The 25,778-nt window shown below is 41.4% G+C and overlaps 1 protein-coding gene across 16 annotated transcripts in view; it reads left to right on the top strand.

Annotated features, from left to right (window-relative positions):
- The window catches only part of LOC133420771 (adhesion G protein-coupled receptor L3-like), a 303,952-nt gene that overhangs the window by 254,609 nt on the left and 23,565 nt on the right, over positions 1-25,778 (top strand). For all 16 annotated transcript variants that reach the window (XM_061710576.1, XM_061710579.1, XM_061710584.1 and 13 more), the window contains 5 exons: positions 1,090-1,295; positions 5,062-5,238; positions 14,645-14,854; positions 17,166-17,386; positions 22,542-22,608. In XM_061710576.1, the coding sequence (XP_061566560.1) occupies positions 1,090-1,295; positions 5,062-5,238; positions 14,645-14,854; positions 17,166-17,386; positions 22,542-22,608 (881 nt within the window). The remainder of the gene's footprint in view (positions 1-1,089; positions 1,296-5,061; positions 5,239-14,644; positions 14,855-17,165; positions 17,387-22,541; positions 22,609-25,778) is intronic.

The following is a 25,778-nucleotide window of genomic DNA, read 5'->3' on the forward strand; positions in this document are numbered from 1 at the left end:
GGCATAAATTAGTTCATATGTCTTGAAAAACCTGATAAAGCATCAGCTTTAAAACAACAGAAAATGGCAAAAATTATGGCTGCAAACCGTTTTCTACCTGATCACAGTTTTGCTGTGGATGAGGATGAGGCCTGCATCAGTCCCCAACACTGCTAACATTTCAGTGACTAAAAGGAGAAAGAAATCTGCATCCATGCTCCAAAATCTTAAGGGACTGTTATTCCAATGAACGGGGCCAAACTGCAAAAACAGCCCCTCTAGAAATAAGCCTAATATTCCATAAATCCAGAAAACAAAAGTCTTATTTTGAAGGAGCCGTCTGTAAGAAATGGCCAAAACTGGTACTGCAGTCACTTTCAAACTATTGTTGAGCCTCCCCTCCCCTCCCCCTCCTCCCCCCGACCAGAGGTTGCCAGGTAGGCTGCAGAATGCAGCAGGAACGTAGGCTGCCATGGCTGCGATAATTAGAGCCGAGCTGGCAACCCGGATGCCGAAACAATACTGACTTGGTGATTGGGAGATAGGTGGAGGGTGGAGCTTCAGAAACAATACTGACTTGGTGATTGTGAGATAGGTGGAGGGTGGAGCTTCAGAAACAATACTGACTTGGTGATTGTGAGATAGGTGGAGGGTGGAGCTTCAGAAACAATACTGACTTGGTGATTGGGAGATAGGTGGAGGGTGGAGCTTCAGGCCAAAACAAAAAATGACAACATAAACATCAGTTGAGGGCTGCAACTCCTCTTTTTAAACTGGAATATCCTGGCTTGAGTGCTGTTGTCAGTGACATAAGTATTTGAAATTAACATGATTTTTAAATGTCTGTTGACATATCGGGGTCATTTTATGATTCGTTTTATTATTCCTCTTACATACAGCTCCTTTAAGCAAAGATTCCTTCGCCAATAGGGCAAGAAAGATTTTCTTGGCTAGACCTCTTGCAACCAACAAGATAGTCTTAAATAATCTTCTAACTTCTTGAAATAACACATTTTTATTTTCTTAGAAATCAGATTTTGCAGTGCATTCAGTTAATTCTGTGTCCAAGATGTCTGTTCTGACGTACTTCTTATATTTGTCTCATTGCAGGTGAAATTCGAATTGCCTTCGTGCTGTACAAACACATCGGAGTCTACCTTTCTACAGAGAACGCCAGCATGAAGTTGGGCATTGAAGCCATGGCGACCAATTACTCCGTCATTGTCAACTCACCAGTCATCACAGCTGCAATCAACAAGGACACTAATAAAGTCTACCTCTCTGACCCCGTCATTTTCACCATCAGACACTTGCAGGTAATGCTCTGTTGCTGGACGAGTGTGTAACTGACGAGAAATGTGTTTTCTCTTTGCTTTGATGTTTGTTTTTAATGTGCTCTTTGTCCCTGGCCATTTGTGTACACAGAGAATGCCACAGTGTGGCATTTCCTTGATGGAAGCTTTCATCATAATTTTCTCTGTACCTGAAGTGCAACTTCCGTGTGCAAAGCTCAAACCAGCACAATTAACAAAACCTGACGATGTCTTATTTCTGGCGTAAACGGCATTGCTCACAAGGTGATGCTGAGGATGCATGTTGTGTATTAATCTGAACACCGGCTGGGTCTGCTAAGAAAACATCAGTCATATTCAGCATCACTGAAGGCTGCTTAGTCACTGTAAGGAGTCGTGAGTTCTCCCACTTGACTCCATTAGTTTTTCCACACTCTACCACCCTCAAAATATGCCCATTTTGTCTACAAATAGCGCCTTCAGCTATTCTTTTACAGATGTTGAACAAGAATAAGAGAGTTGCAGTGGGTCTTTTGTGTGGGCGGGACCTGCACGAAAAGGAACAACAGCAAAACGAGTGCAGCAAGATGGTGAACAAAAGGGCAAAGGCTTATACAGTAGATGTCAAAATTAAATGTTAGGAAAATGTGAGGTGACAATGTCAGATCAGTTATTGCCCTGACTCACCTGAAAGAAGAAATTGCAATTTAGAGGAAAATTTTACTGTTAGTCTAATTTTGGAGTTCTGGTGTTTTTTATACCCTTTCCTCGCGCGGATCAAGTCATTTCAATAAAATTGTGCCCTTTTGCAAAAGCTCCTTCCTCTTGTAGAACAGGAATGTGCCAAGAGAGCTGCAGTTTCCATCTTATCATGTACAAGTGCCATAAATTTGCAGGCATTTGCATATAGAGTCTTTTTTTTGTGTACTAGGTGCTGCTTGTTTAATCCCATAATAATACTGATTATAAATTTAGCTTCATCCATTAATTAAACTCGATTAGTCGCAGTATTTATGCACAGTATTGACAGACACAAAGCGAGTGCTGAATTAATGAATTGACAGACGCATCAAATCAAGGGCTCCCTGTTCTGGTTAACCAATCAAAGGAGCTATAAACAGAACACTCCGTTGAATGTGTCTCTGCTATCCAAGAACGTTTACAGCCACAGGTAATATTGTCATCTTCTCTTGTACAGTCATAAATCCTTTTCATTTTGTCCTTCAAGACTGAGTTCTCATAAGTATTTTTAGCCCTGTTTAATGTTATAATTGTCTCTGACACCAACAAAGATGACAGAACCTCAAGAATCTCAAGACACTATAACAAAAGTAATCTATTCAGTCAGTGCGAGTTCCTAGGGAAATACAACCTCAAATGAACAGCAACACATGACACATTTAAGCAGAATGGAAAAATAGAACAATCATCATTTTCTGTGTGATGTCTCTTGTTAATGCCGAGTTATAATATTTTGTAAGAGCCTTTCAGTCTGTTTGAGGTCTGGGCTTTGACATATCAGTGCAACATTGAGTCTTATTTATTTATTTAGCTATGTGGCTGTAGAATTTCTTCTGGACTTCATCGTTCTGTTGCATGACCCGACTCATTTTCTGTCAAGCTTTAGCTGTTAGGCAGATGGCCTTGCATTCCAGTCTATGGCCTTATTAAACCTGGTATTAAAATCCATCCTGAAAATCCAGTCAAATCTGGGCAGCTACAATCACGTCTGTTCACACTTGGCATTAGAATGCGTCTATACATGATTTTCAAATAGAAACCTGTGATGAAATCTTACTCCTCTGTCCTGTATGCAAATTAATACATAAATTATGTCAGCTTGCATTATTTATATATGTATTTATGTACTTTGCCTTTGGGAGGCAGGGATGCACTAAACCCCCGAAAGAAAGGAACAAAAACCCATTTCCAGCTTCATTTAACATATGAAATGTACACGTATACTACAATAATGGCAATGGGAAAAATGACCTCAGCTACCAAAGGACTGCATGAGTATTGGAGGGGAATTTCTCTCTCTATTTAATGTGTATATGGATGCTCTATCAGACCAGTTGAAAGGCTGTAAAACAGGTTGTGTGATAGGAAATACTATCATTAATCATCTTATGTATGCGGATGATCTGGCAATCATTTCGCCTTCTAGTGCTGGGTTTCAGGAGCTGCTCAACATATGTTCTGAATATGGGGTGGAATTCAATGTTAGCTATAATGCTAAAAAAAGCTCTGTTATGATTTTTAGAACCAATGGTGATAAGGAACTGGTGTTCCCATCATTTTATTTGTCAGGGAATGTGTTACCTTTTTGTCACACTGTCAAGTAATTGGGCCACATCATCACTGATGATTTTTCGGATGATGAGGATATGTATAGGCAACGGCGTGTTTTATATACACAAGCAAATGTGCTGAAAAGTAAATTTTCCTGGTGTTCTGAAGAAGTTAAAATGAATCTCTTCAGAGCATACTGTACCCCACTCTACACTGCCCCGTTGTGGGTTAAGTTTAAAAAGGCGAGCATCCGCAAACTGCAGGTTGCCTATAATGATTGCCTCCGTATTTTGTTGGGAAAACCCAGGTGGTGTAGTGCGAGTGAGTTATTCTGCCAAATGCGTATAAACACTTTTCATGCTCTGTTGAGAAAACTAATGTATAGATTCATTTGTCGACTGAATGACACACAAAACTCTGTTTTAATGCTGTTGACCAATCCTGGACTGAGTGCTGTGAGATATCAATCAGCAATGTGGAAACACTGGTATGATTGTCTTTTTTAAAATTTGTATGTGTGTTCGTCTTGTTTAAATGGACCCTGAGTCTATTAATAAAGTCTATCTATCTATATATATATATAAAGCTTCCATATTGAATGAATCTGTATGAATATCAACTTGCAGTCAAAAATATATATCTGAAAGGTTTAGGTTCCAACTGAGGAGTTCTTATGTTTCAGCATTCCCTCAGTTAAGTACCCCTCCTAACCACGGGTTTTTGGTCTACTGGTCTTCTGGAAAGATGATGTGTCCTCAAGTTATTGTTTCGCTTCCTTGACTTACCATTTAATGGGACCAATTATAGTTATTAATGGTGACAGAGGGTCATCCTATCTCCTTGCCGTGGAAGATTTTATATAGGCTTTGGGTGTGTGAAGGGTGAACCCAATCAGCGGAAAAACTACATTCAACAAGGATAAACCTTATTATGCTAATTACCGTACAGCCAAAGTAAAAGTATGACAAAACCACAGCTCCTTATGGTTATTTACCATAGGCAGATCTGATTGACCTTGGACACTGAAAGTCACAAAGGAATGGATTTCTGTGCTTTCTTTGTTTCTGCAACTACTTTGCAAATGATATTGGACTCAAATAGAAAATCCTGGCCATGTATCTTTTTATCAGCAGTTATATTTTGTCCCCTGCCTCTGTTTTGTGATTGAGTTTCATGAATTGGGATGCAGGATAGCAGGGAGGGGTGCTTGTAATTAGGACCACGGCCCAACAAAGGCAACATTAAACTATTAAACAGTAGGGCGGTCTATTGTCATGCAGTCAAAGTTAATGAGAAAGGTCAAAAAACACAATTTAATACAAGCGTGGGGCTGCTTGATCCTTTATGACAACGAGCACAGCTGCTACCATTTTAAATGATTTAATCTACAAACAAAAAAGCAGGGATGGACGATGTACTGTATGATTAAGTTCAGAGTCATACGGTAAGGGGGCATATAAATTCTACTTACATATTCTTCTTTTGTGTCATTCAACAGCAATCTGAGGAGAACTTCAACCCCAACTGTTCCTTCTGGAGTTACTCTAAGCGAACGATGACTGGTTACTGGTCGACGCAGGACTGCCGCTTGCTCGGCACCAACAGGACACACACCACGTGCTCCTGTACTCACCTCACAAACTTTGCTGTGCTGATGGCCCATGTTGATGTCAAGGTAGACTAACTCTTTTTTACTTTAATGCTTTGTAATGAAAAAGTGTGCATTTTGAAGTATGGTCTATATAGAATGGAAAAAATGCTTTTTCCAAAGAGCATCTGGGCTTAAACAGCCCAGCCACATCCTGACAAAGCTGGCATCCAGACATCCCTTTGCTTTTGGGTTCAATCAGTTTAAAACAAACATAACTTTTTTGTGACATTGACGGCAATTGGTATAGACTGTCAACTGTCACATCGTACTATATTCATACCATGTTGGATATTTACCTTTTTCAGCGATATTTTACCTCTTACAAGTAACCTAAGTCTATGATTAACAGAATAACACACAAGGCAGGAATAATTAAAAGCCTAGCGTGTAGCTAAGGTCATTCTAGGTCTAAAAGGTATCATTCAGGGTATTGCAACATTATTTTATCACAGTCGGTGTTCAGCAGTGATCCCCTCGGTAAATGTTTTGCCATCAAAGGAAAACTCCTATTAAACCAGCATCATCAAAGAGCTGTGCTTTTCTACACTGAGGGGCCCTTAAAGTTTGAGTATGGTCCTGCACTGGTGTAAAAAGTACCAAATTGAGCCCTACCAACAGATAGTGGTGTGTGTGGCTTTGTTTACCAACTAAAGCCCAATATACTTCTTCATCAAGCAAAAAAAAACAATAGTTCATCTTTCCTCACTATGTTTAATCACTTATCACGTATAGGACCTTCATTGACATGTTGGGGGGGGGGTGTGGATTTGACTTTGAAAAGGTTTGGGGTGGGTTCTGGTAGTTTAGTGAGTGATGCATGTGCCGGCATCTCCGGATCTGTGAAATGGCACCCAGGCAGAGCTATGGGCATTTGGTCTCTGCAAACAGAAATTGTGTTTCTGTTCAGTCACTTCGAAGGGATAGTGTGTGTGGAGCCGCATTCTAATACCAGGTATGAGTGAGGCGAAACTGAAGGGACTGTTAAAGATGTGAAGAGCAGGAGAACAATTATCATGGAGATGGCAATGGAGGTGAAACCAGACTCTTTCAGAAAAAGAAAATTAGACTGTGGCATTAGTGAGGCGTAAATGGGGAGACCATGTCCGGGAATGCCGAGCAGTCGTCTATCAATCAGAAGGCTGTTGTTTGACTCATGAGCTCTGTAGGCACATGTCAAAGTGTCCTTGGACAAGGGACTGAACATCACATTGCCCCTCATGTGTTCCTTAATATTTGTGCCAGAGAAAAGTACAGACTAAAACAAAAAGTACATTGAGAAATATCTGTTAAAGGAGCATGAGGCTCCTTTTAAGAAATGAGACTCATTAGCGCCACCCTTCACCATGACGGCCGTCGGGGGTACTGCAGCCAACAGCGGGAGAACGGGGAGAACGCGCATGCAGCGTCATGTGACGTCAAATCCGCAGGGCAGCGCGGGAAATTCGGCGCCAACACTGCAGCACATTTTGCAGCACACAGCCTGTTCAAGGCAACGAAGAGATACACTAGAGGGCTCATTCTTTTGGGTTTGGAACGCTTCATCTGACATTATTATTAGAAAACTTAAAACGTATACAAATTTTTTTCATAAGTCCTGCCTCAATCCTGCCTCATGCTCCTTTAATGGGAGAATTTAGCTTGTGATGTTAAAAGCACTTTGAGTGGTCAACAAGGATGGAAAAGCACTGGCTAAATGCAGTCAATTTACCATTTATGAATACTGATGGCAATTATACGTAAGTGAAAGAAGTGTCAGAAGCAAGGATATAGGTAAAACGGTGTTTAGAAATGGATTGAACTGAACGGAGTGGAAAAGGAAAAGGTAGGAAAGTAGTTGCTCATGAAAAAAAGTGTCTTCCATGTCACACCGACAGCTTAATTATTTCTGTCACAGGAGGCTCACGGAGCCCTGTGCTGACAGAGCAGAATAGTTTCTGGTATCTTTTATGGCATCTGCCTCTCCGGGTCTTCTCTTCAGGATCAGTGGGAGGAAAAGAAATGGATTCGGTGAGCGCTATCATGACCGGCCCTCGTCCATTAAACCACTAAACCTTCTTTCACCTCCCCAGTTCCCTAGTCTGACTTTATCTTCCTTTTTTGTTCTTCTCCCCCCTGAAAAAGTGCACAAATCAAGTTTCAAAAGGGGGTTGGGGGGAGACAATTGCAAGCAATGTGAAATCCACCCCCCCTCCTTCCCCTGGCGGTGGGGGCTGGAGAGAACCACTGTTTGTCACTCAGCAGCACGACTTCTGGACTCACTGAGCTCCCTGCAGGGCTGAAGCCCAGTCTGGAATAGTGAGGCAGCCATGAAGAATGGGAGCCTTCACGCGATGAAAGCAAAGCAGGGGGAAAAAATAAAAAATGGGGGGGAAAAAAGCAAGAAAAAAGGGAGAAGCAGTTAAAGAGCTCTTTCAGTCAAGCCAATGCCCAACATTTTGAAAAGCCTGACTTGCTTGTGCCATGGCATTCACACGAAGAAAGTGGACAGTAGTCACATCCCTGTTCTGATTGACAGTGTTTTTTTTCTTCCGTCTCGCCTTATTCTTTATCTTTTCCACTTGGATGTCATAAAAGGTGGATTGTTGGAAAGCCACCTCTAAATGGGAGCTATGGAGGCTTTTTATTTGACAAACTGTCACCGTGGTGGATCTGACAACATGGTGAATGGAGGGAAAGTGTGTGTGTTTGGGGGAAAACACCATTCAAAGAAATTTCATGAACTGAAAGGACTATCCGTTTTTGTATCCATGGCAACAGAACATAGAACGGCTCAGCTCTTCATTGTTATTACTCATTACCCTCGGAGAGCAGCATATTATGTTTGAGCGTTGGTTATTTCTCAGAGAAGTTGTAATTGCAGTTTTGCTTCCTGTGAAAGGATACTCACTCCAACATTAGAATCATCGTTATTATTGTTTACTTTCGTTCTTTTTGGCCAATATCATATTGACAAGCTGGAAATTATGAGTATTAAACTCAGAAATCATTAGGTTCAATGATTTTTTTTCATTCTTAATGATAGCTTTCAAAGTGCCATGACGCTAATTAGAAGTGGTAAAATGTTTCTGATTGCCAGGTGACACAAATGCTGTCATTTTATTTTTGAAACCTGTTTCACGTGTCGGCTGCCATGAACTGGGAAAATCTGAGTGCTTTCAAAAATCTATTTATGGGTGTTTATTTAGCCGTGTGATGCATTGTTTCAAAATTGCAATCATTATACAGTAATTATATACTGTATGTCACACTTTAGATGTATTACAGTCATGAAAAAGTTACTTGTTAAACAAGTTCAAGTCTTTAAAGGTTTTCTGACTAAGCTTTCACACTTCTGAAGCAAAATAGACTTCTTTTGAACCACTAAATGTGTATTACTGCTCTATACTATCAGATGCTCAGGTACTGCGTAGCATATGAGTAGTAGACACCAAACAGGAGAAAAAAACCTAATTTTGTCGTTTGTTTGTTTGGTTTTTTTTAGGAATCAATTAAGTTTGAAGTGCTTCTTTTGAATCATTTCTAAGCTGTATTTGCTGTAAAACTTTCCGGGGGTTAATAACATATTTAGGCTGTGGATGTCTCAAAAGCAGCATGTTAAAGCAAGAACCCAAATATGCTTCTTTTTTTTCTTTCTTCTTCTTTCTTTTTTCTCTTTAAGGCCCACAAAATTCATGAAAAGTACAAGCACACACCTTGCCGTGTCTGATAGAAGCCGAGAATCAGATAACTGCCACTGAGACAATCACAGTAACATTGACCGCCGTCTCTGCTGCCTGATTTGCTGCTCAAGTCTTCCCTTTGCTAATTCTTGGCAATCTAACAAGAGATCCCTCAGTCTGAGAAGAGACTTGCCACTGGCCATACAAACAAACTGACAGACTGCAGCTGCACGCAAGAGATTATACGTCTTTTGTATCTTTCAGAATGAAAGATACAAACAGCCTTTTGGTGGGATTGATGTGAGTGGGTGTGCTTTGATGTGGTTTTGCTGGTAACACCAATGACTGTAACCTCAATAAGTCCCGTCTCTGAGCCTTGAATTTGCTGCCATTAAAGATGCTTGGAACTTTTCTTTTTTTAAATAGATTAACGCTACTTAACTTCCTTTTAAGAGGCTATGTTTAGCTGCGCTGAACTACAAAAACATACCGATGTTTCCAGTTGAACCGATGACCTTTCCATGGTTTGGTTTTTATGGGTCAGTCTGTTTTGCTATAGCACATGCAGGAGTTTAATAGTCTGGCCAGCTATTCCAATTGTTCTCCTGCTCAATATGAAGAGTTACCCTGGTTCCGATTTGCATGATAACACTGGATAGTCATACAATCATTTAGAGTAACAAAGTATGTGATGATAGCCATCGTGGTTGTTTTGAAGAGTGGGTACAAGGAATGGGCGATATTTTAGCGTTCACGATATACCGTCAAAAGAATTCCCCACGGTAAGAATTTGTCATCTCGCAGTAAAAACGATAAATTCCTGTTGATGAAGTTTTTGTGTGAAGCTGATTTATGGTTCTGCATTAAATCCACGCACAAGGTACAGACAGGAAGGAAGGAAGGAAGGAAGGAAGGAAGGAAGGAAGGAAGGAAGGAAGGAAGGAAGGAAGGAAGGAAGGAAGGAAGGAAGGAAGGAAGGAAGGAAGGAAGGAAGGAAGGAAGGAAGGAAGGAAGGAAGGAAGGAAGGAAGGAAGGAAGGAAGGAAGGAAGGAAGGAAGGAAGGAAGGAAGGAAGGAAGGAAGGAAGGGAAGAGCAGGAGGAAAGAAGGAAGGAAGGGAAAAAGGAAGGAAGGAAGGAAGGAAGGAAGGGAGAAAAGAGGAAGGGAAGAGCAGGAGGAAAGAAGGAAGGGAAAAAGGAAGGAAGGAAGGAAGGAAGGAAGGAAGGAAGGAAGGAAGGAAGGAAGGAAGGAAGGAAGGAAGGAAGGAAGGAAGGAAGGAAGGAAGGAAGGAAGGAAGGAAGGAAGGAAGGAAGGAAGGAAGGAAGGAAGGAAGGAAGGAAGAGAGAAAAGAGGAAGGGAAGAAGGAAGGAAGGAAGGAAGGAAGGAAATGAGCCAGAAAGAAAGAAAGAAAGAAAGAAAGAAAGAAAGAAAGAAAGAAAGAAAGAAAGAAAGAAAGAAAGAAAGAAAGAAAGAAAGAAAGAAAGAAAGAAAGAAAGAAAGAAAGAAAGAAAGAAAGAAAGAAAGTAAATTCCCGTTGATGACATTTTTGTGTAACAAACATGGCGGATCTGAGAGCGAGATAGATTTATAGTTGAAAAGGTGGAGTTGAATTGGTATTTTTTTTAATCGTCATTTTTATCGTTATCGGGATAAATGCCAGAAATTATCGTGATACATTTTTTAGTCCATACCGCCCATCCCTAGTGGGTACTACTGAACGTATGTCTTTGCATAAACCCCACTGCAATTGGTTTGATACGTTCTGTACCAGTACCAGAAACGGCTGTGAATGGGAGGGCCACCAGACCGTTTTCACAAAAGAGCATTTCCACAAAATGAATGGATGTATCTGGTTAGGTCCAGAATCCAAAGAATGGCTGCTTTATTAGTGTCCAAATTCCTGAATCTACTTTAAAACACTGTGATACGTAGGTGAAAAATGCCTAGCCACTGAGTTCGGAGGCTTGAGATGGGCAGGTGCTGTAACAATTTAAATCCAATAAACATAAATCTAAAACAAGCATGTTGCTGAGCGGAAAGAAAATTGGACTATTATGAAGGAAATTGTTCCTGGGGAAGACAATACCTTCTAAAATGTTCATCAGTATGTGACAACAAAGCGCTACATACTGTGTCGAATGAATATACTTGTACTACAGAGAGAGACAGAAATAGAGAGAAAATCAGGAAAAAGATAAATGAAAGACATTGGAACAATGACGTAAAAAAATCTTTAAGATCTGAGCAAAAGCATAAGCCTTAGAACAGAAAGAAAAATAAGTAAATATAAAAAATATAGACTCGCTCAGGTTCCACCTACAGGCCATTATTTACACACCAAGCGTGCATGCGGAGATAGGCCCCTGGGAGCCGTGGAGCTACAGGTAGGTGACAGTATTCCTGATAGACCAGAAAGCATAAATCAATGGCGCATCCCTCTAGATGATGGAAAGGGTGATATTTGGGTAACATTCATCACTGTCCTTATGGAACCTCCCCACGGTGGCACCATCAGACAGTAACTATGATGAGAAAGGACAGTCAAGGTTGAGTCTTATGATGTAACTTAAAAGCATGTTTCACTGCTGCACACGCAGGCTAAGGGGGGTGGCTCAGAATAAATATATTTATATGAAAAAGCACAAGTAGAGGCAGACGATGTTAACTGCCATAGCAACTGAAAGTATTGTTCTGTCTTAGAGCACAGTGTGACGTAAGGTGCATGTGCTGAATGTCAACTCCCTCCACACAAGCTGGAATCTTTCTCGCAGCCTTTTTAAACGTGACAAATTTGCCAGGACCTCTGATTCATGTGCCCTCTTCGCAACTGTTCCCCCGTCTCTGCGCAGCTCATAAATCCCTGGTCATACCGTAGGTGCACTTGTCACATGACTCCCTGCAGTGGGCCACTACTTCCCGGCGCAAGAGTCCACCCTGCCTGACTGTATTTCATAAGTCAAACACCAGCTCTGGAGGCGCATAGGGAGATTTATGCATTTTAACTGGATTGGCTTCATGGCTCCATGCTGAGAGCGGTTCTTTGAGGTATAAAGGATTGACACTCTGTTCCCTTTACCACACCACCCTCTTCCACATTTCAGGCGCTGGTTCAGGAGGTTTCAGCTTGAGGCACAAGGCGTTATAATAATTAAAGGCGTGTAATGTTATATCAAGTTTTGATGATTAGTCTGCAGTGAGCAATGTGTGTTGTACGGTGTTGTTCTTTCATGTCGGACTGCACAAGTGCCCAGAATTTTTATTTTGTGCTATGCACCAGCAGATCAGGGGCAAAGGCAATCTCCTCAGGCATCCGTCAGAAATAAAATATATGTGTGTTTAAGAAATAAGAGTAAAATGTAAGGGAGAAAGATTGGAGGACAAATTGAAAGTGCACAAATGTGCTGGCCCTGCTAAGTAACATGGATGCTGTATGACTGGGTCGCCCTTGCAGCACAGGGAGTGAATTTCAGAGTAAATTACGTCCGCCCACTCCAGAGACCCTTACACGGATTCCGATCATGGAGCCATGTCGGTGTGAGGTTAGGTGCTGAGGCTCTGCAGATCAAATCATTTGCCATCCTGCCTGGCCAAAGCCCCCAGAAAGAGGAACCTGTCCAGCAGAGACATTGTTGCTGGTGACGCGTCAGCCATCATCCACCTCCGAGAACAAAGAAATCATCTCACAGTAAATCCATCACCCAAGTGTAGATACACTCCCCGCCCTTCTGGCTCTTTTTCTATAGCTTTGTCTCCTTTTCTTTTGCTGTCTTTTTTTTCCCTCTCTCTCCTCTGACCTGGCCCCCTCCAATCGACGGTGAGATGGTGATGGATAGAGCCTGCAGCCACTGCACAACACAAGACAACTTAGGGTCCCTTCACAATGTGCCACGGCTAGTAACCCCCTCGCTGCTTCAGTGTCTCTGTCGTCACCGGACTGAGAGCAGACTGAGCCCAAACGCTTACATCTGTTGTTACCTACTGCATAGGTCCACTGATACAATAATGGGGCCTAGGTATGCAGGCACACACACACATACGCACACATATGTCTGCACTACGCAACATATTGCCAGGCCGTCATCCACCCCTCCAACATATACACAACGGCTCATCAGGCAGGAAAATCCAAAGAGAACTCTCCCCAGACTGGAAGAGCGCTGCGGCTGTTATTGTACCACAGCCTGTTAATGACCAGCATCTGTTCCCCCCTCTGCTAGCGTTAGCTGAGCTGCCACAAACGAGGCTTTTCCGCTAAGTTTTCCCCTCAGTAAAAATACTGCTGACTGGCCAAAATATGATTTAAAGAGGTGCTCGTTTGAGAGACGTATTAGACGTATTAGTAGGCTTTTCTAGTGTTATTCCCCAATGTATGCAAATGCTTCCCTTGGTTTTTTTTATCCCCACACTGTAGCTCAGGCTCATGCATTATTTTCTGGCTCACAAAAGTGCATGCACAGCCTTTAATTTCAAACAGCAACGCTTTAAGTGTGGCAAATATTGTTCACATAGGGCGCATTAGCGTTCACCTGTTCTACCTGTCACTTTCTACCAACACATCAGACGTAGGATAGCAAAATGCTTTCAAACTTTCAGTTTTTGCCCATATCCTCATGAACTACAATCAGAGCCCACACTCTGAGATACAGGGTAAAAAAGGTACATTAGGAAGCCATGCAAGCTGACCAAAGTGTTGAGATATAGTAATTACTGTATATCAGGCTAATAACTCTAGATTTCACTTTCTCGTCTCTGTGTTTTACAAATAAAAAGCATCTGTCCTGGTAAGCATGTTCTTCACTACTGGTAGCATATTTATTAGATAATGACAGTGTAGTTTGGAAATCCACATGTGAATGGCTCTGGGAATCTGAACATCTGTTTCCTTGACACGTGCTTGTAAGATGTTAAATCTTCTTGACTCCTGCTTCTCTGAACATTTTTGGACAGATGTGAGCCCCCAAGCTTTTTGTCAGCTCAACTCAAGTATGCCTTTTATTAACAGCACCATCTTTTAAGATTATGGAAGTAGATGTTGATACCATAGATCCGTTCTGGAGCTGCTTTTGTTGTGTTTATTTTAATGAGGGCAAGTAAAAATGTGATTCTGTTGATTTTGGTATATATAAATGTGGTTTTCCTTTCTCCTCACGTGCACCTGGATGTCATAAGCTGATGGTCTTTTTTTTTTTTATCCCTACACTTGGTCAAGTGGAAGAACGGTCTCATCGTCAGCGAAAAGCTTTTGTCTTTTATTTTAGTGCCTAAAACTGGCTCTGGTGGAAACATACAATCAGGGAAGGGAAAATTATCTAAAAGTGACAGTGGAAGATATTGCTCGTGTTATGGTTTGATTGAATTCTTGTTGTGCTGGCCTCAGACACCTGTGGCCCTTTGGGCTGCTCACTTGGTTTTGCTTTGTTGCATGATCAAAATAAAACAACAGGGGGGCATTTTAAATTGATTTACACTGACAAATTCATGATTCATATCAGCCACCTGTGGCTGGTTGCAGTGGTTTATTGGAGGGGTGAGAGATTGCACTTTGCAGCCAGAAAACAATACTAAAAATAAAAGCTTGGGAATATCTCATTTTATGGTTATTTGATTTGATCGCTTTTGTCTTTGTGTGTTATGGTATACATATATTCAGTGCTTTAAAGCTAACTTTACCTTAATTCTGATATTTACAATAAGGAAAGGAACAAAATATGTCCTCAGGATTTTTTTTTCCCAACAGTGTTGAGTATTTTTCCTTCTTTCATTTTCATTGCAGAACACAGACCCCGTTCATGACATGCTTTTGGATGTCATTACCTGGGTGGGCATCCTCCTGTCCCTGGTGTGCCTGCTCATCAGCCTCTTCACCTTCTGCTTCTTCCGTGGCCTCCAGAGTGATCGCAACACCATCCACAAGAACCTGTGCATCAGTCTTTTCATCGCTGAATCCCTCTTTCTGGTGGGGATCAATCGGAGTGACCAGCCGGTAAGACCACATCTTCTAGGATAAAAAGACTTATTTACTGTATGGCTTTAAGTGTATGTGGACCAAACCAAGAAACTGCATCAAGAAAAGCAATCAAATGAAGTCAGCATCAATGTTGGACATAACAGATGAGGTATAGCCATTAGAATTTCCATTCTTTGTAGGTAATAACTGGGGTTTGCTAACTTTAGACTGAGCCATGTTAGCTCTTATCTTATTTAGAAAGTATTTGAGGTGAGTTGTGGATTTTAATGTCTGCTATCTAATGCTCTGAATGAAAAATAGCATAGCTAAATGTTTTTTCTACATGGAATTCTACAGCAGTTTTGAAACTGAGGTACGAATCTAAATGTAACCCATGCTCTATTTAATTTTCAAATAATATCTTGATTTGAAACAAATTCTTGCTCTGTATCAACCCTGTCCGTTTTTTTCACAATTCAGCTGCAAGAAACATTTGTAAAGCCAGGGCATCATTCTTTTACTGTAAAATTTCAGATATTTTCGACGCTGCGTTATTCTGAACAAGCTGGATAAACAGTGGCACTAATACAGATCTTTGTGGATACAAGACAAATGTATAATTATGAATTATAACAATTCAGGAACAGAATGAAATGTCGCTCACCAAAATTAGAAATCCCTTTTAAACGAGTGAATGAAATTAAGCTTTCAAGGGTTGGAAATTAAATTATCATCAGGTTCATAAGGTTTACATTTAAATTGGTTCTACACTATTGTCACTATTTCAGCTAGTAAGGAGTATTTTCCATATGTCAAGATAAATCCCCCTTTAAGGGTGTGCCTCATCTTCATTTTGAAGCCTAACATGTTTAGTGAAAAACTATAACCTTTAGTATCCTACTGTGCTGTGACTAGATCCTCCCGCTGAGTCTGAGCAGCCGCAGACTATTTAGATTCTGCTTAGCTCAGTGAGAAGAAAGGCAAAAGGAAAAGAAGCTGTTCAGAAGCAAACACATACTTTAAAGTCCACTCATGCTCCTAACAACACATGTCATGCTCTTATAGTGAACATTGTCACTAATAGTCACCAGTGCAAGCTCATCTTTTCTCCCCACAATCATTTCCTGTTGCAGTTTTTCAATTTTCAACCACTTCAGGCTAATCTGGATTAAACTGTTCCATTCACTAAGCCCTCTTTCTGGATTAATAACTGTAGTTTTGATGGCATTTCTTTCCCACAAGGGCTCAGCTGTGGTAGCAGGTGGAGGCATTCTGTCATTGCACAGTTATCTTGGAGCCGGGATGGCCGGTACTCATGCAGCAGACGAATGTGGAGTCATTGTGGAGTATGCTGCTCGGCAGAGGGGTTTTATCCACATGCTGCCTCTTGCTCCTCTGCTGTTTCTGCACGCCAGCGTGCCAGACTGTAGTTAGCCGGGTCAGACTGGGTCAGACACTGACATATACAATTTAGGCGATAATCTTTATCATCATTTGAAATATTTACTGCCGAGGTATAATAAAGGCTAACTTCAGATGAAGAAGTGGAATCACTGGATATCTACATTGTCCTTTTTACATTTTATAACCTTGATATTTACCTTCTTAAAAAAAAAAAACAGGCCATACCCACTAAACTAACTTCCTGTGAAGTTAAAGATAAAGCTTTAGTCATTCACCTTTTCCTTCCATAACATTTTACGGGTGTGATTTACTGCCCAACACTAAGATCACTCTCCTGAAGTGCAATTAATGTCCACTCAACCCTTTAGTTATCTAACTGAATCAATTTCAGTGACAAAATACCATAGTTATGTTCAGCTGTGCCAATAATTGGATGAGCATCTTGAGAAGCTCATGTACATACATGTGAATGGAAGTCTGCTTTATTCAAGTTGCGTATTTACTTATCCTTGTCAGCTCAAAAATTGTGTAAGCCCATTATGTGCACCTAGCCTTGATGTAGCTCTAAATGGCTGGTGTATTCACTTCTTCATGTTTCTCTTTCATCCACGCCAACTTCAGCAAACAGGACCACATGGGCTCAGTAGCTGTAGCGTTCCTCTGCCAGTCACAACAGGCAAACATCCAATCACTTCAGCCAAACAAAGCTTAGCATCGCTAATTGTTAGAGACACAGACACGGGGAGGTCAGAAAAACGCTTGTTTGTAGCAGTCGCTTGGATGGTTCACTTTGCTAGTCATATTATGCCCTTTGGCACGCAGTTTAATCTTTCAGGAAATGAAGGCTATAAAGGATAAGCAGCATTTGGTATTTCAAAAATCTCTTGTTTTCTTTTTTTTTTTCCCTCCCTTTTCGTTTCCTCACATTTTTCGCTCCTTCCAGATTGCCTGTGCCGTTTTTGCCGCCCTGCTCCACTTCTTCTTCCTGGCGGCGTTCACGTGGATGTTCCTGGAGGGCGTGCAACTCTACATCATGCTGGTGGAGGTGTTCGAGAGCGAGCACTCGCGCCGGCGCTACTTCTACATGGTGGGCTACGGCGTCCCCGCGTTAATCGTGGCCGTCTCAGCCGCGGTGGACTACCGCAGTTACGGCACGGACCGAGTGTGAGTACACAGATGCTGCCTTTTTGAAACAACTAAACACGTTAATTCATTGCTGTCCATTTGTCAACCTCCTACAGTGTAGATCTCTTTAGGATGGTGCAGAATATAGCTGTACCTTAACAGTTGCATTATACAGTGTATTGCATTGGAATAAACCTAATGAAAAGGTATTTTTTAAAGGAACGAGTGCTTCTTAAATCTGAAGTTTTTTCATTTTCATTTTCATTTAATTATTTATTCAAACAGGTTAAAACAAAAACGAAAAAATAATCAGAATACATAAAATGTATATACCGAAAAAACAAAAAAAAACACAAGCAAAACAAAGCAAATTAAAGAGACAAATCTATATGTAAATAAATATTTCCTGTTTGAAAGGGTGTAGGAGGAAGTTTCAAAAAACTTTTCTAGTCCTACCCCTTCTAATGTTCTGTTTTTACCGTTTCTTCATTTCACAGAACTTCTAAAAGAAAAGCATAAAAGAAAAGAAAAAGTGGCACTTTGGTCACTGGCTGTCAGTTCATGTGTCCATTTCCGTTTTGTATCCATTAAGAGTATTGATTTTAAAGATTTGTTTAAACTTACTTAGTGATTTGCATGATTTCATTTCATTTTTGCAGTTGTTCCACAGATTAACTCCCTTCACTGATACACAATGGGTTTTGATGTTTGTTCGTACATGCTGTTTTTTTTAAATTGCATATTCCCCTGAGATTGTGTTTATTTTCTTTTATTTGAAACAACTTCTGGATGTCTTGTGGCAACTGATGATGATTTGCTTTGTGCATGATTTGTAAAGTTTTGAAGTCGACCAGATCCTTAAATTTGAGTGTTCTCAGTTTGATGAAGAGTGGGTTTGTTGATTCTCTAAAGGCCGCTTTATTTACAATTCGTATTGCTCTTTTTTTGAAGTTTGAATATTGTATCCGTGTTTGTAAGTGTGGCAATTCAAGCAAGGAACATGCATCAATGTAGCTTCCAGGGTTTGTGAAACGAGCCACACCAAAGCTTTTGGACACCGGATCAGTGTTGTTTGTGTCAGCTCATTTCGGGACTCATTGTTTGAGTTGCACACAGTGTATGTTGATTTGCTCCGATAGCTGCTGCTTGTCATCAACATTTAATTAAACAGAACAGGAGTTGTATGGTATGTTTCCCCACTGCTGGACTGGCATTGTTTAAACATGAGAAACATTGTCACATCGCTGCTGGATTAAAAACCAGGTACTGTTCGAAGTGCCTTTTAACATCTTGAGATAGGCCTGTTCCAGAATAGCAATGGAAGGAGGAGGTGAGGAGTGTGAACAAAGAGATGGAGATTAGCGAAAGAGCAGGGCGTGACAGACGATGCCTATTGGTTTCCTTCAGAAGCTACATAAGACATAATTCCCCCGCTCTTCACCGTGAAATACACCGCAGTCTATAAAGCAGTGTAATGCCAAGCAGAGGATCGCTCTCCATTCCTCTCTGTTAATCTCCGAGCCATCTAAAAATAATGAAGACCAGCATCAGCAGTTTGCTGCCGAGATGTTTATCATGTATGCCACACACACATAAGCCGCCACACAACTGGCAGACAGTGCATTTGTAGATTGGCGGTGCAATAGTTCTTGGTGATGGATGAGGTGATAGCTGCCACCGCCTGAGCCTTGGCATCATGTGAATAATTAAAGCCTGCCACTGGTGGAACAATTATACGCTTCCATTGAAGGATGAGGAAAGGGATGAAGCGAGACACGTGGTGAATAGCAAAAGGTGGCGGCGGTGGTTTTAGGACGGCACGACATCCTGCCGCAAATTGATTGCGGGTGCCGTGGCTGTATCATCGTGGGCGGGTTCACTTTGAGCAGAAATATCCAACAAGTCGCAATGAGATCAAGTAGATGGATGAAGCCACAGCATGTGGAGCGGCTCCTCATAGCTGTGCCTAGAAAAGGCTGCGGTAGCCTGACGGGCAAGTAGCTCGGAAAGGCCTCCGTTCCAAGTCTGAGATCAAAGAGAATTCATTGATTTGACTATGATCACCCTTCAGATGCTCCAGGGATGCTCCAAATGTGCTCTTGAGCAATGCATTAACCCTCTTTTAGACCGGCGGGGCGGTTAGTGGTCAGCAAAACAGAGATGTGATCCTGAGTTCCTTCTCCAGCTTAATGAAAGCAATGCATCAAAAGAGCTACAGCTTCCTGTAAGCTCCAGTAATCTTGTTGCTGATACAGTAATCTGTTAGCTGTTTGTGGTCCACTGAGCATGCAGAGTCGTGGTGCGTATGGTTAAAAGAACTGTAATGGACTTCTCCCGTGTGTAAGAATCGACACACGTTCAGCGCTTTCAACAAAAGCGCAATGTGCATCTCAAAGGCCTAACAAATGCTGACTCCAGATCCTTCCCCGTCATTCATATCAAGCCCATAAAGACTACATACCGTAGATGTTAACCAGCGGGATGTTTCAAAAGAACAGCAAGGGGCGAGGGTCACATGCATGATGGGGGTTGCCAAGCTACCACGACTGCAAGCTAAGTATTCTGCCACTCCGTTTGCTTGATCAGAAATGGTCTTAGGAGCTGTTGTGGTGTTCTCTAGACCAGTGTCTCCCAACCTGGGGTCCGGGCCCCCCCTGGGGGGGCGCCAGAGATCTCTGGGGGGGGCGCGAAACTGCTTTGAAATTATGCATTTGTAAAAATTATATTTGCGAATGAGTCATTCATAAGACATTGTTAGGAATAATTTATGAATTACTGTTGTTGTTTTTTATACACTGGTGACAAACACAGGAAATGATTTCATTCCTTATTATTATATCATTACTCAACGTTTAATCTACTCCGGCAGGTTGTTAAAGAAAAATGTAAAAAAAATGTTGGTCTCATATTAAAAGAGACATTTTTCAGAAATATTTTTATGTCCTTTTATGTCCTTTTGTGCGTCATTTATACATTGGTGACATTGGAGAAAAACAAAGTCATGTGTATACAGAGTAAACCAAAGAGAAATGTATCCAAAAAAAACATAATTAATGTTCATTTTTTTCAATTAAAGACTATTTTGGTGCTAGTACGTACGGGTCGGGGGGGCCCGGCTGGTCTTAGACACAAGTAGGGGGGGCTCCAAGGAAAAAAGGTTGGGAACCACTGCTCTAGAACACGCTGTGTGTGGAAAATGACATTTATCTTCTCACTGTAACTGCAGCTAAGCCTTTTTTACTACCTGATAACTGGTCATTTATCCTCTGAAGTTGTTTGCAAGTGGACGGACCCACACATTTTTTGTCAAGACAGAATTTGGAAGGCATGTATACAGTATATAATGTCATATTATACATGGAGTTATCAATATTTTACAGTATCTGTACTGTGTTGTGTAGCTAATCTGTTATCTTGTTCCTCAATGGCATTAAAAATGGTAAAGAGTAGCTTTGCATTATATAATGTGACAGATTTGAATAGAAATGTGTTTCACGACTTCGGGCTGGGTCAAATACATACTAAGTACTACGTTTTCACATTGAGAGTTTCCTTTTTCTACCAAACCAGCACATGTCCACTCACAGTTCAGGTTTGTTGGCTCGCGCACCAAAACGCTGCGCACAAGGTGCTGGCAAGAGCGCAGCTGCAGTCTTGGCCGCTTACATGTCTGAATTTCCATTGCTCAGTTCCTGCAGGAGAAAAACAAAGTAGCATATCATACGGCAGGCTTTGGTTTCTCCCAAAAAAAAAAAAAAAAAAGCCAGACATGAGCATGACAAGAGTGGAGAAAAGAAGGTAAGAGGAAGCAGAAGAAAAAAATGACAGCCCACAGCTCTTGCCGTCTCCCGAGTCTTTAAATCTCACTGTGATCAGAAGAGCAAGAGGAGAAACAATAGAACCTTGAGCATAATTTATAACAGCAACTTTAGGAGCACGTGCTTTGATGGACTGCCAGATTTCTCAGCATCTTGTTCAGCTTCTGTATGTGCATGCTTATTGCTTTGTATGTCCTCGTGTTGGTTTGTTGCCTCTTCTTCTTCACTGATAACAAAGAGGCGAGACATATCAAGCTACGGTTACAGCACCGGTGCAATCTCTTGCTTTTCTTTTTTTGCTGTAATGTTCCTTGTTATTTAAAGTATTAGTAGTCTCCCCTTCAAAAACAGGAAAGAGGACAGAATAATGTACAGATTGTCAGCTAATCACTTTCTAAAGCCCTCTAAAGTTCCCCAAACACCTCCATTTGCCTTAAAATGCTATTGAATTACAGCTAATTCTCTGCCACTTCCATTTTCGTTCTCTGTCAGCCTGAATGACAACGCTGTGGTGTGAACTGTAATTTTCCAGCAGCCAAAAATGGAGGCGTCTATCTGCTTCAGCAGCGGAGATTAAAAGATTAATAATTCAACCACAGGTCATGAATCACTTTCTATCTTTTTCTTTTTCTTTTCTTTTTGCCATTTCAAAAAGAGCACTGTCACCTTTGGCTGTCCCTGTTTCTTCTAGCTCGTGTTTAGTTTTCTCCAGCGGAGAGAGAAATAGACTTTTCTGTACCGTTTTGATGTGATCTGTGAGGTCAAGAAAGCGCCTGATTTCATTATTGACGTAATTATATCCGCCCTGCGGAGTAATCATACTTAACTGAAGATGTAAGACACATTGGTGAGTGCTTAAGGACTGTGTGGGGCCGTGTCCGTCAGGGTCAAGGTCAATCCAATTCCCTTGAAGTGATATGGTTACAATTCAATTGAACACTAATAGAATCATCCATAAATTATCATCCGTGATGGTAATTTGACACCTTAACCTTACAAATTGAATAGAAAAAAAAGTTTATGTCTGGTTACTGTCCGATGTCTTTTACAGTTGTGGCCATATTTTCTTTTACTTGAACGGTGCACCTTTCCTGGCTTTGAAAGGACATCATGATGGCCGGTGTTGACACCGAGTCCACTCTCCTCCAAATTCTCTCTGATGGTCATAATTCTTTAAGCCACTTTAAGCCGCTATGTTTGAAGTGCCTATTCCTCTGTGTCACTCCAGCCTCCCACTTGATGTATATCCTCAGAGCAGGAATATAAAGCTATAACCTCAAATCTTTCTCTCCCTCCCCCCTCACTTTCTCAGCCGATATTTGCCGTCCGCTCCCTTCACATATCCTTCACCTCTCACTCTCTCTGTTCTGTTGCAGTTGCTGGCTTCGCCTGGACACGTACTTCATTTGGAGTTTCATAGGACCAGCAACCTTGATAATTATGGTAAGCGTGCCCCCCCCCTCCTCATCCCACCCCTCCTGCTCATTAACCCTACTTAGCCCGCGGGTCGTCGCTTAAATGGTCCACGGAGATCCCTTTTTCCAGCTCCTTCCTCCCTCTCCTCTCTGCCCTTATGAGTATTTGTGCCACCGCCGGGCACGGAGCCGTCCAGAAAAACGGATGAGGGGCGTAGAGAATATATGGCCGTTTGTCACCCCGCTGCAGCCGGCTGAGACAATTTTGGGGGTTGTTCGGGACCTGTAGAGAGGGAAAGCTAGGAGAGAAAGCGAGTGCACTCTGCTCAGTATGCAGTGTTGGAGTAATCCGTACAGCGATTATGATTGATTTTGTTCCCGTTCCAACTCGTACTCCACTACCTTTTTCCATCTCCTCCTCGCAGGCACACAGGCAGCTCTGGGTGCAGATGCACATGCATAATGCAAGGAGGACGTACACCCCTCCCAACTGGAACATCCTATCACTTCCTAATAAAAGAACTTCTATTGATTCAACTACTTTAATTCTGTTTTAAGATTACTGTTCGTCTTAACATTTCTGCCAAAGTCAAGCTGTAAACACCATTCTGTCACCATAACACCTGCCATGTAGTGATACAAATTGTTGGATATTAACTACAGACTCTGGAGAAAAAATGGACGAAAATGTTTCAAACCCAGAGTGTGTTGTGGTTATTTTTAAAGAGTGCTTTTGGAGTACGTTTTTCAGGGTCTGGGTGACACTAATTTGGTCGGAGCTGACGCTGCAGAGGCCTGACCAAAGATAACCTTGCATTAGAGCATGGCTCAAACCGTGCTCTAACGGTACCCTATGGTAGGGACTGCTGGGACTCGTGATGGAGCTCAATCACAAATAAATCTGTCCCATTGGAGGACCAGGCGAAGCTAGCTAGCAGAAGGTTTGCTTAGCAGTCTAGTTTGTCAGCCCAGAAGTGTCCAGGCAGGATGTTCATAATTCTGGCAAAGCTTGTGGCCAAAAAGCTAGAGGCCGGCTAGCCATTTCCCACTTATCCCCAGCTAGCAGCCTTTGGCCGGGGCTGACCACTCCTGCATGCTTAGCTTAGCTAAGGTTCATCCCTGGACCCTTTCAGCCCAACCAGAGCAGCGTGGAGGTCTATTGAAATGAACAACGCAATAAGCCATTATGTTTTTTAAAATGATAATGATTATGCACTATTAGGTCTTTATTCACAGCTCAGGAATTCAGGTGCACAGAAAGCACTTAGGGCCCGATTTACTAAGATCCTAAATAAAGAGTACTAAATTGCGTGTGCACTGAAAAAGTTTGCGCGTGCTGTTGTTGTGTGTTTTGCGGTTGATCAACTAAGATTGCGTGCGCAATTGATAACAGGTGCAAACCTCAGTATTTAAATGAGGTGTTGCGTGTCTTACGGTTTGCGGCGCAAACTTTGCGCCATGGAGAGTGGATGGAAAGCAGGATATAGTCACAAGCGCAAAATGAAATTTGACGAGTTGGAGTTAGAGATATTAGTGGAAGAGGCAAATTGTTGTGCCGTATTCAGCACCCCTGCCGTGAAAAGCACCCCCTCATATTCAATGATAAGTAGACCAAGAAAAAAAACAACACACTGACACTTCAATATATTTATATATACACACTCACACAAACACATACTTAGGAGTTTATATTATATATATTTACAAATATTATGGAAGACAACACAGTAAGCAGGCTATTAATTAATGACATCAATAACCATTTACCCGATTTTTTTTTTTTTTACCCGAATCCATGAGCGCATTTAAACATGAATCATTAACACAAAACTGGACGCTAAACAGAACATGGACAACAGAACATGAACAGAACACAGAATGAGAATATAATTTTTGTCAGACGAGGGAGTGCTTTTCACGGCAGGGGTGCTGAATACGGCACAACACCGGGGTATGACAACTGCAGAACAGGCGCACAATAAGAAACACTTTTTTCTCCATGAAAACACGTGATTTATTTATTATCACAAATAAAAAAAATGAATGTGCCTCCTGTGGCAACCTTTTGCTGAATAATACTCGATTTAACATTCAAATAAAATATTTCTCCTTTTGCATGTGGAGATTAGCACCTTCCTTTCAAACGTATTAAATACAGACGCAATCACAATCCCCGCAAAAACTTTCAGGCTTGCATCTTTTGCATCTTCCCCTCCCAGTATTTAGGATTTCTGCCGGGTACGCCCCATATTGATTATTCATCAGGGCAAAAGTACTAAATGGATTGCGTGTGCTATTTTGCGCATTTGAGAGACGCAATCCTCTTTGCACGCTGTTAGTAGATCAGCTGGCACTTTGGTTTGCCAGCATTTAAAACAAGCTAATGCTTCTCCTTGGTATCAATGTGTAACTTTCAAATATGTGGAACAGCCAAAAGACAGGAAACCGTAATCTTGATTATTGAAGCATGCATAAAGCACTCTCACACTCCAGTTTGTTGTTGCTATTCACTGTGCCACTTTCTGTAACACCTGACTCACTTCCTCTTCCTTCATTAACCAAACAGAAATGTGCGCTGCAGCTCAGGTTTACTTCCATCCCTGGGGAGGATGGATGAACATTGGACCATTGATGCTTTTTAAAACTGTTCCAGATGATTTTGTCTTTTATTTTATGATCTTGCGTCATCTTGGCTTAATGTCACGTGTTTACAGAGGCAATGTGTGTTGTTTCAGACTCATTACTGTAATTTTTGAGGAGTCCCTGTGAACAGACCCCATGCTGTGACTGGGATCATTTTCTATTTTAGTGATCAGCATCTCAAAAAAGAGAGAGCAAATTAATGAAATACACCAGAGTGCGTCTGTTTAATGTAAGCTTTTAATATTTTGATCTCACTGAGATGTGTTTTACTTTATTGTTTGTCTTATTAACAAATCTGTTTCTGCATTTAAAAGGTACATGGGGCCTAGTTTAAAAAAGGAATATTATATATTCTCATTTTTTCTTTGCATGCAAAGCTCAAGCAGTAAATGCTCCAACTTCCTCTGGCATTAAAGAAAAAGATTTTTCCACTGGCAAACATTTCTTCTCTCAATGTTATAAGAAAGCATTTCCAGTTGTTGTAAGCTTCTGTTTGCCTCTAAGTGTGAATATGATGAGACAAGTGTGCATAAGTCAGACGGAAACACTCGTCTC

This window comes from Cololabis saira, chromosome 20, assembly GCF_033807715.1.
Source record: "Cololabis saira isolate AMF1-May2022 chromosome 20, fColSai1.1, whole genome shotgun sequence".
Classification (NCBI taxonomy): domain Eukaryota; kingdom Metazoa; phylum Chordata; class Actinopteri; order Beloniformes; family Belonidae; genus Cololabis; species Cololabis saira.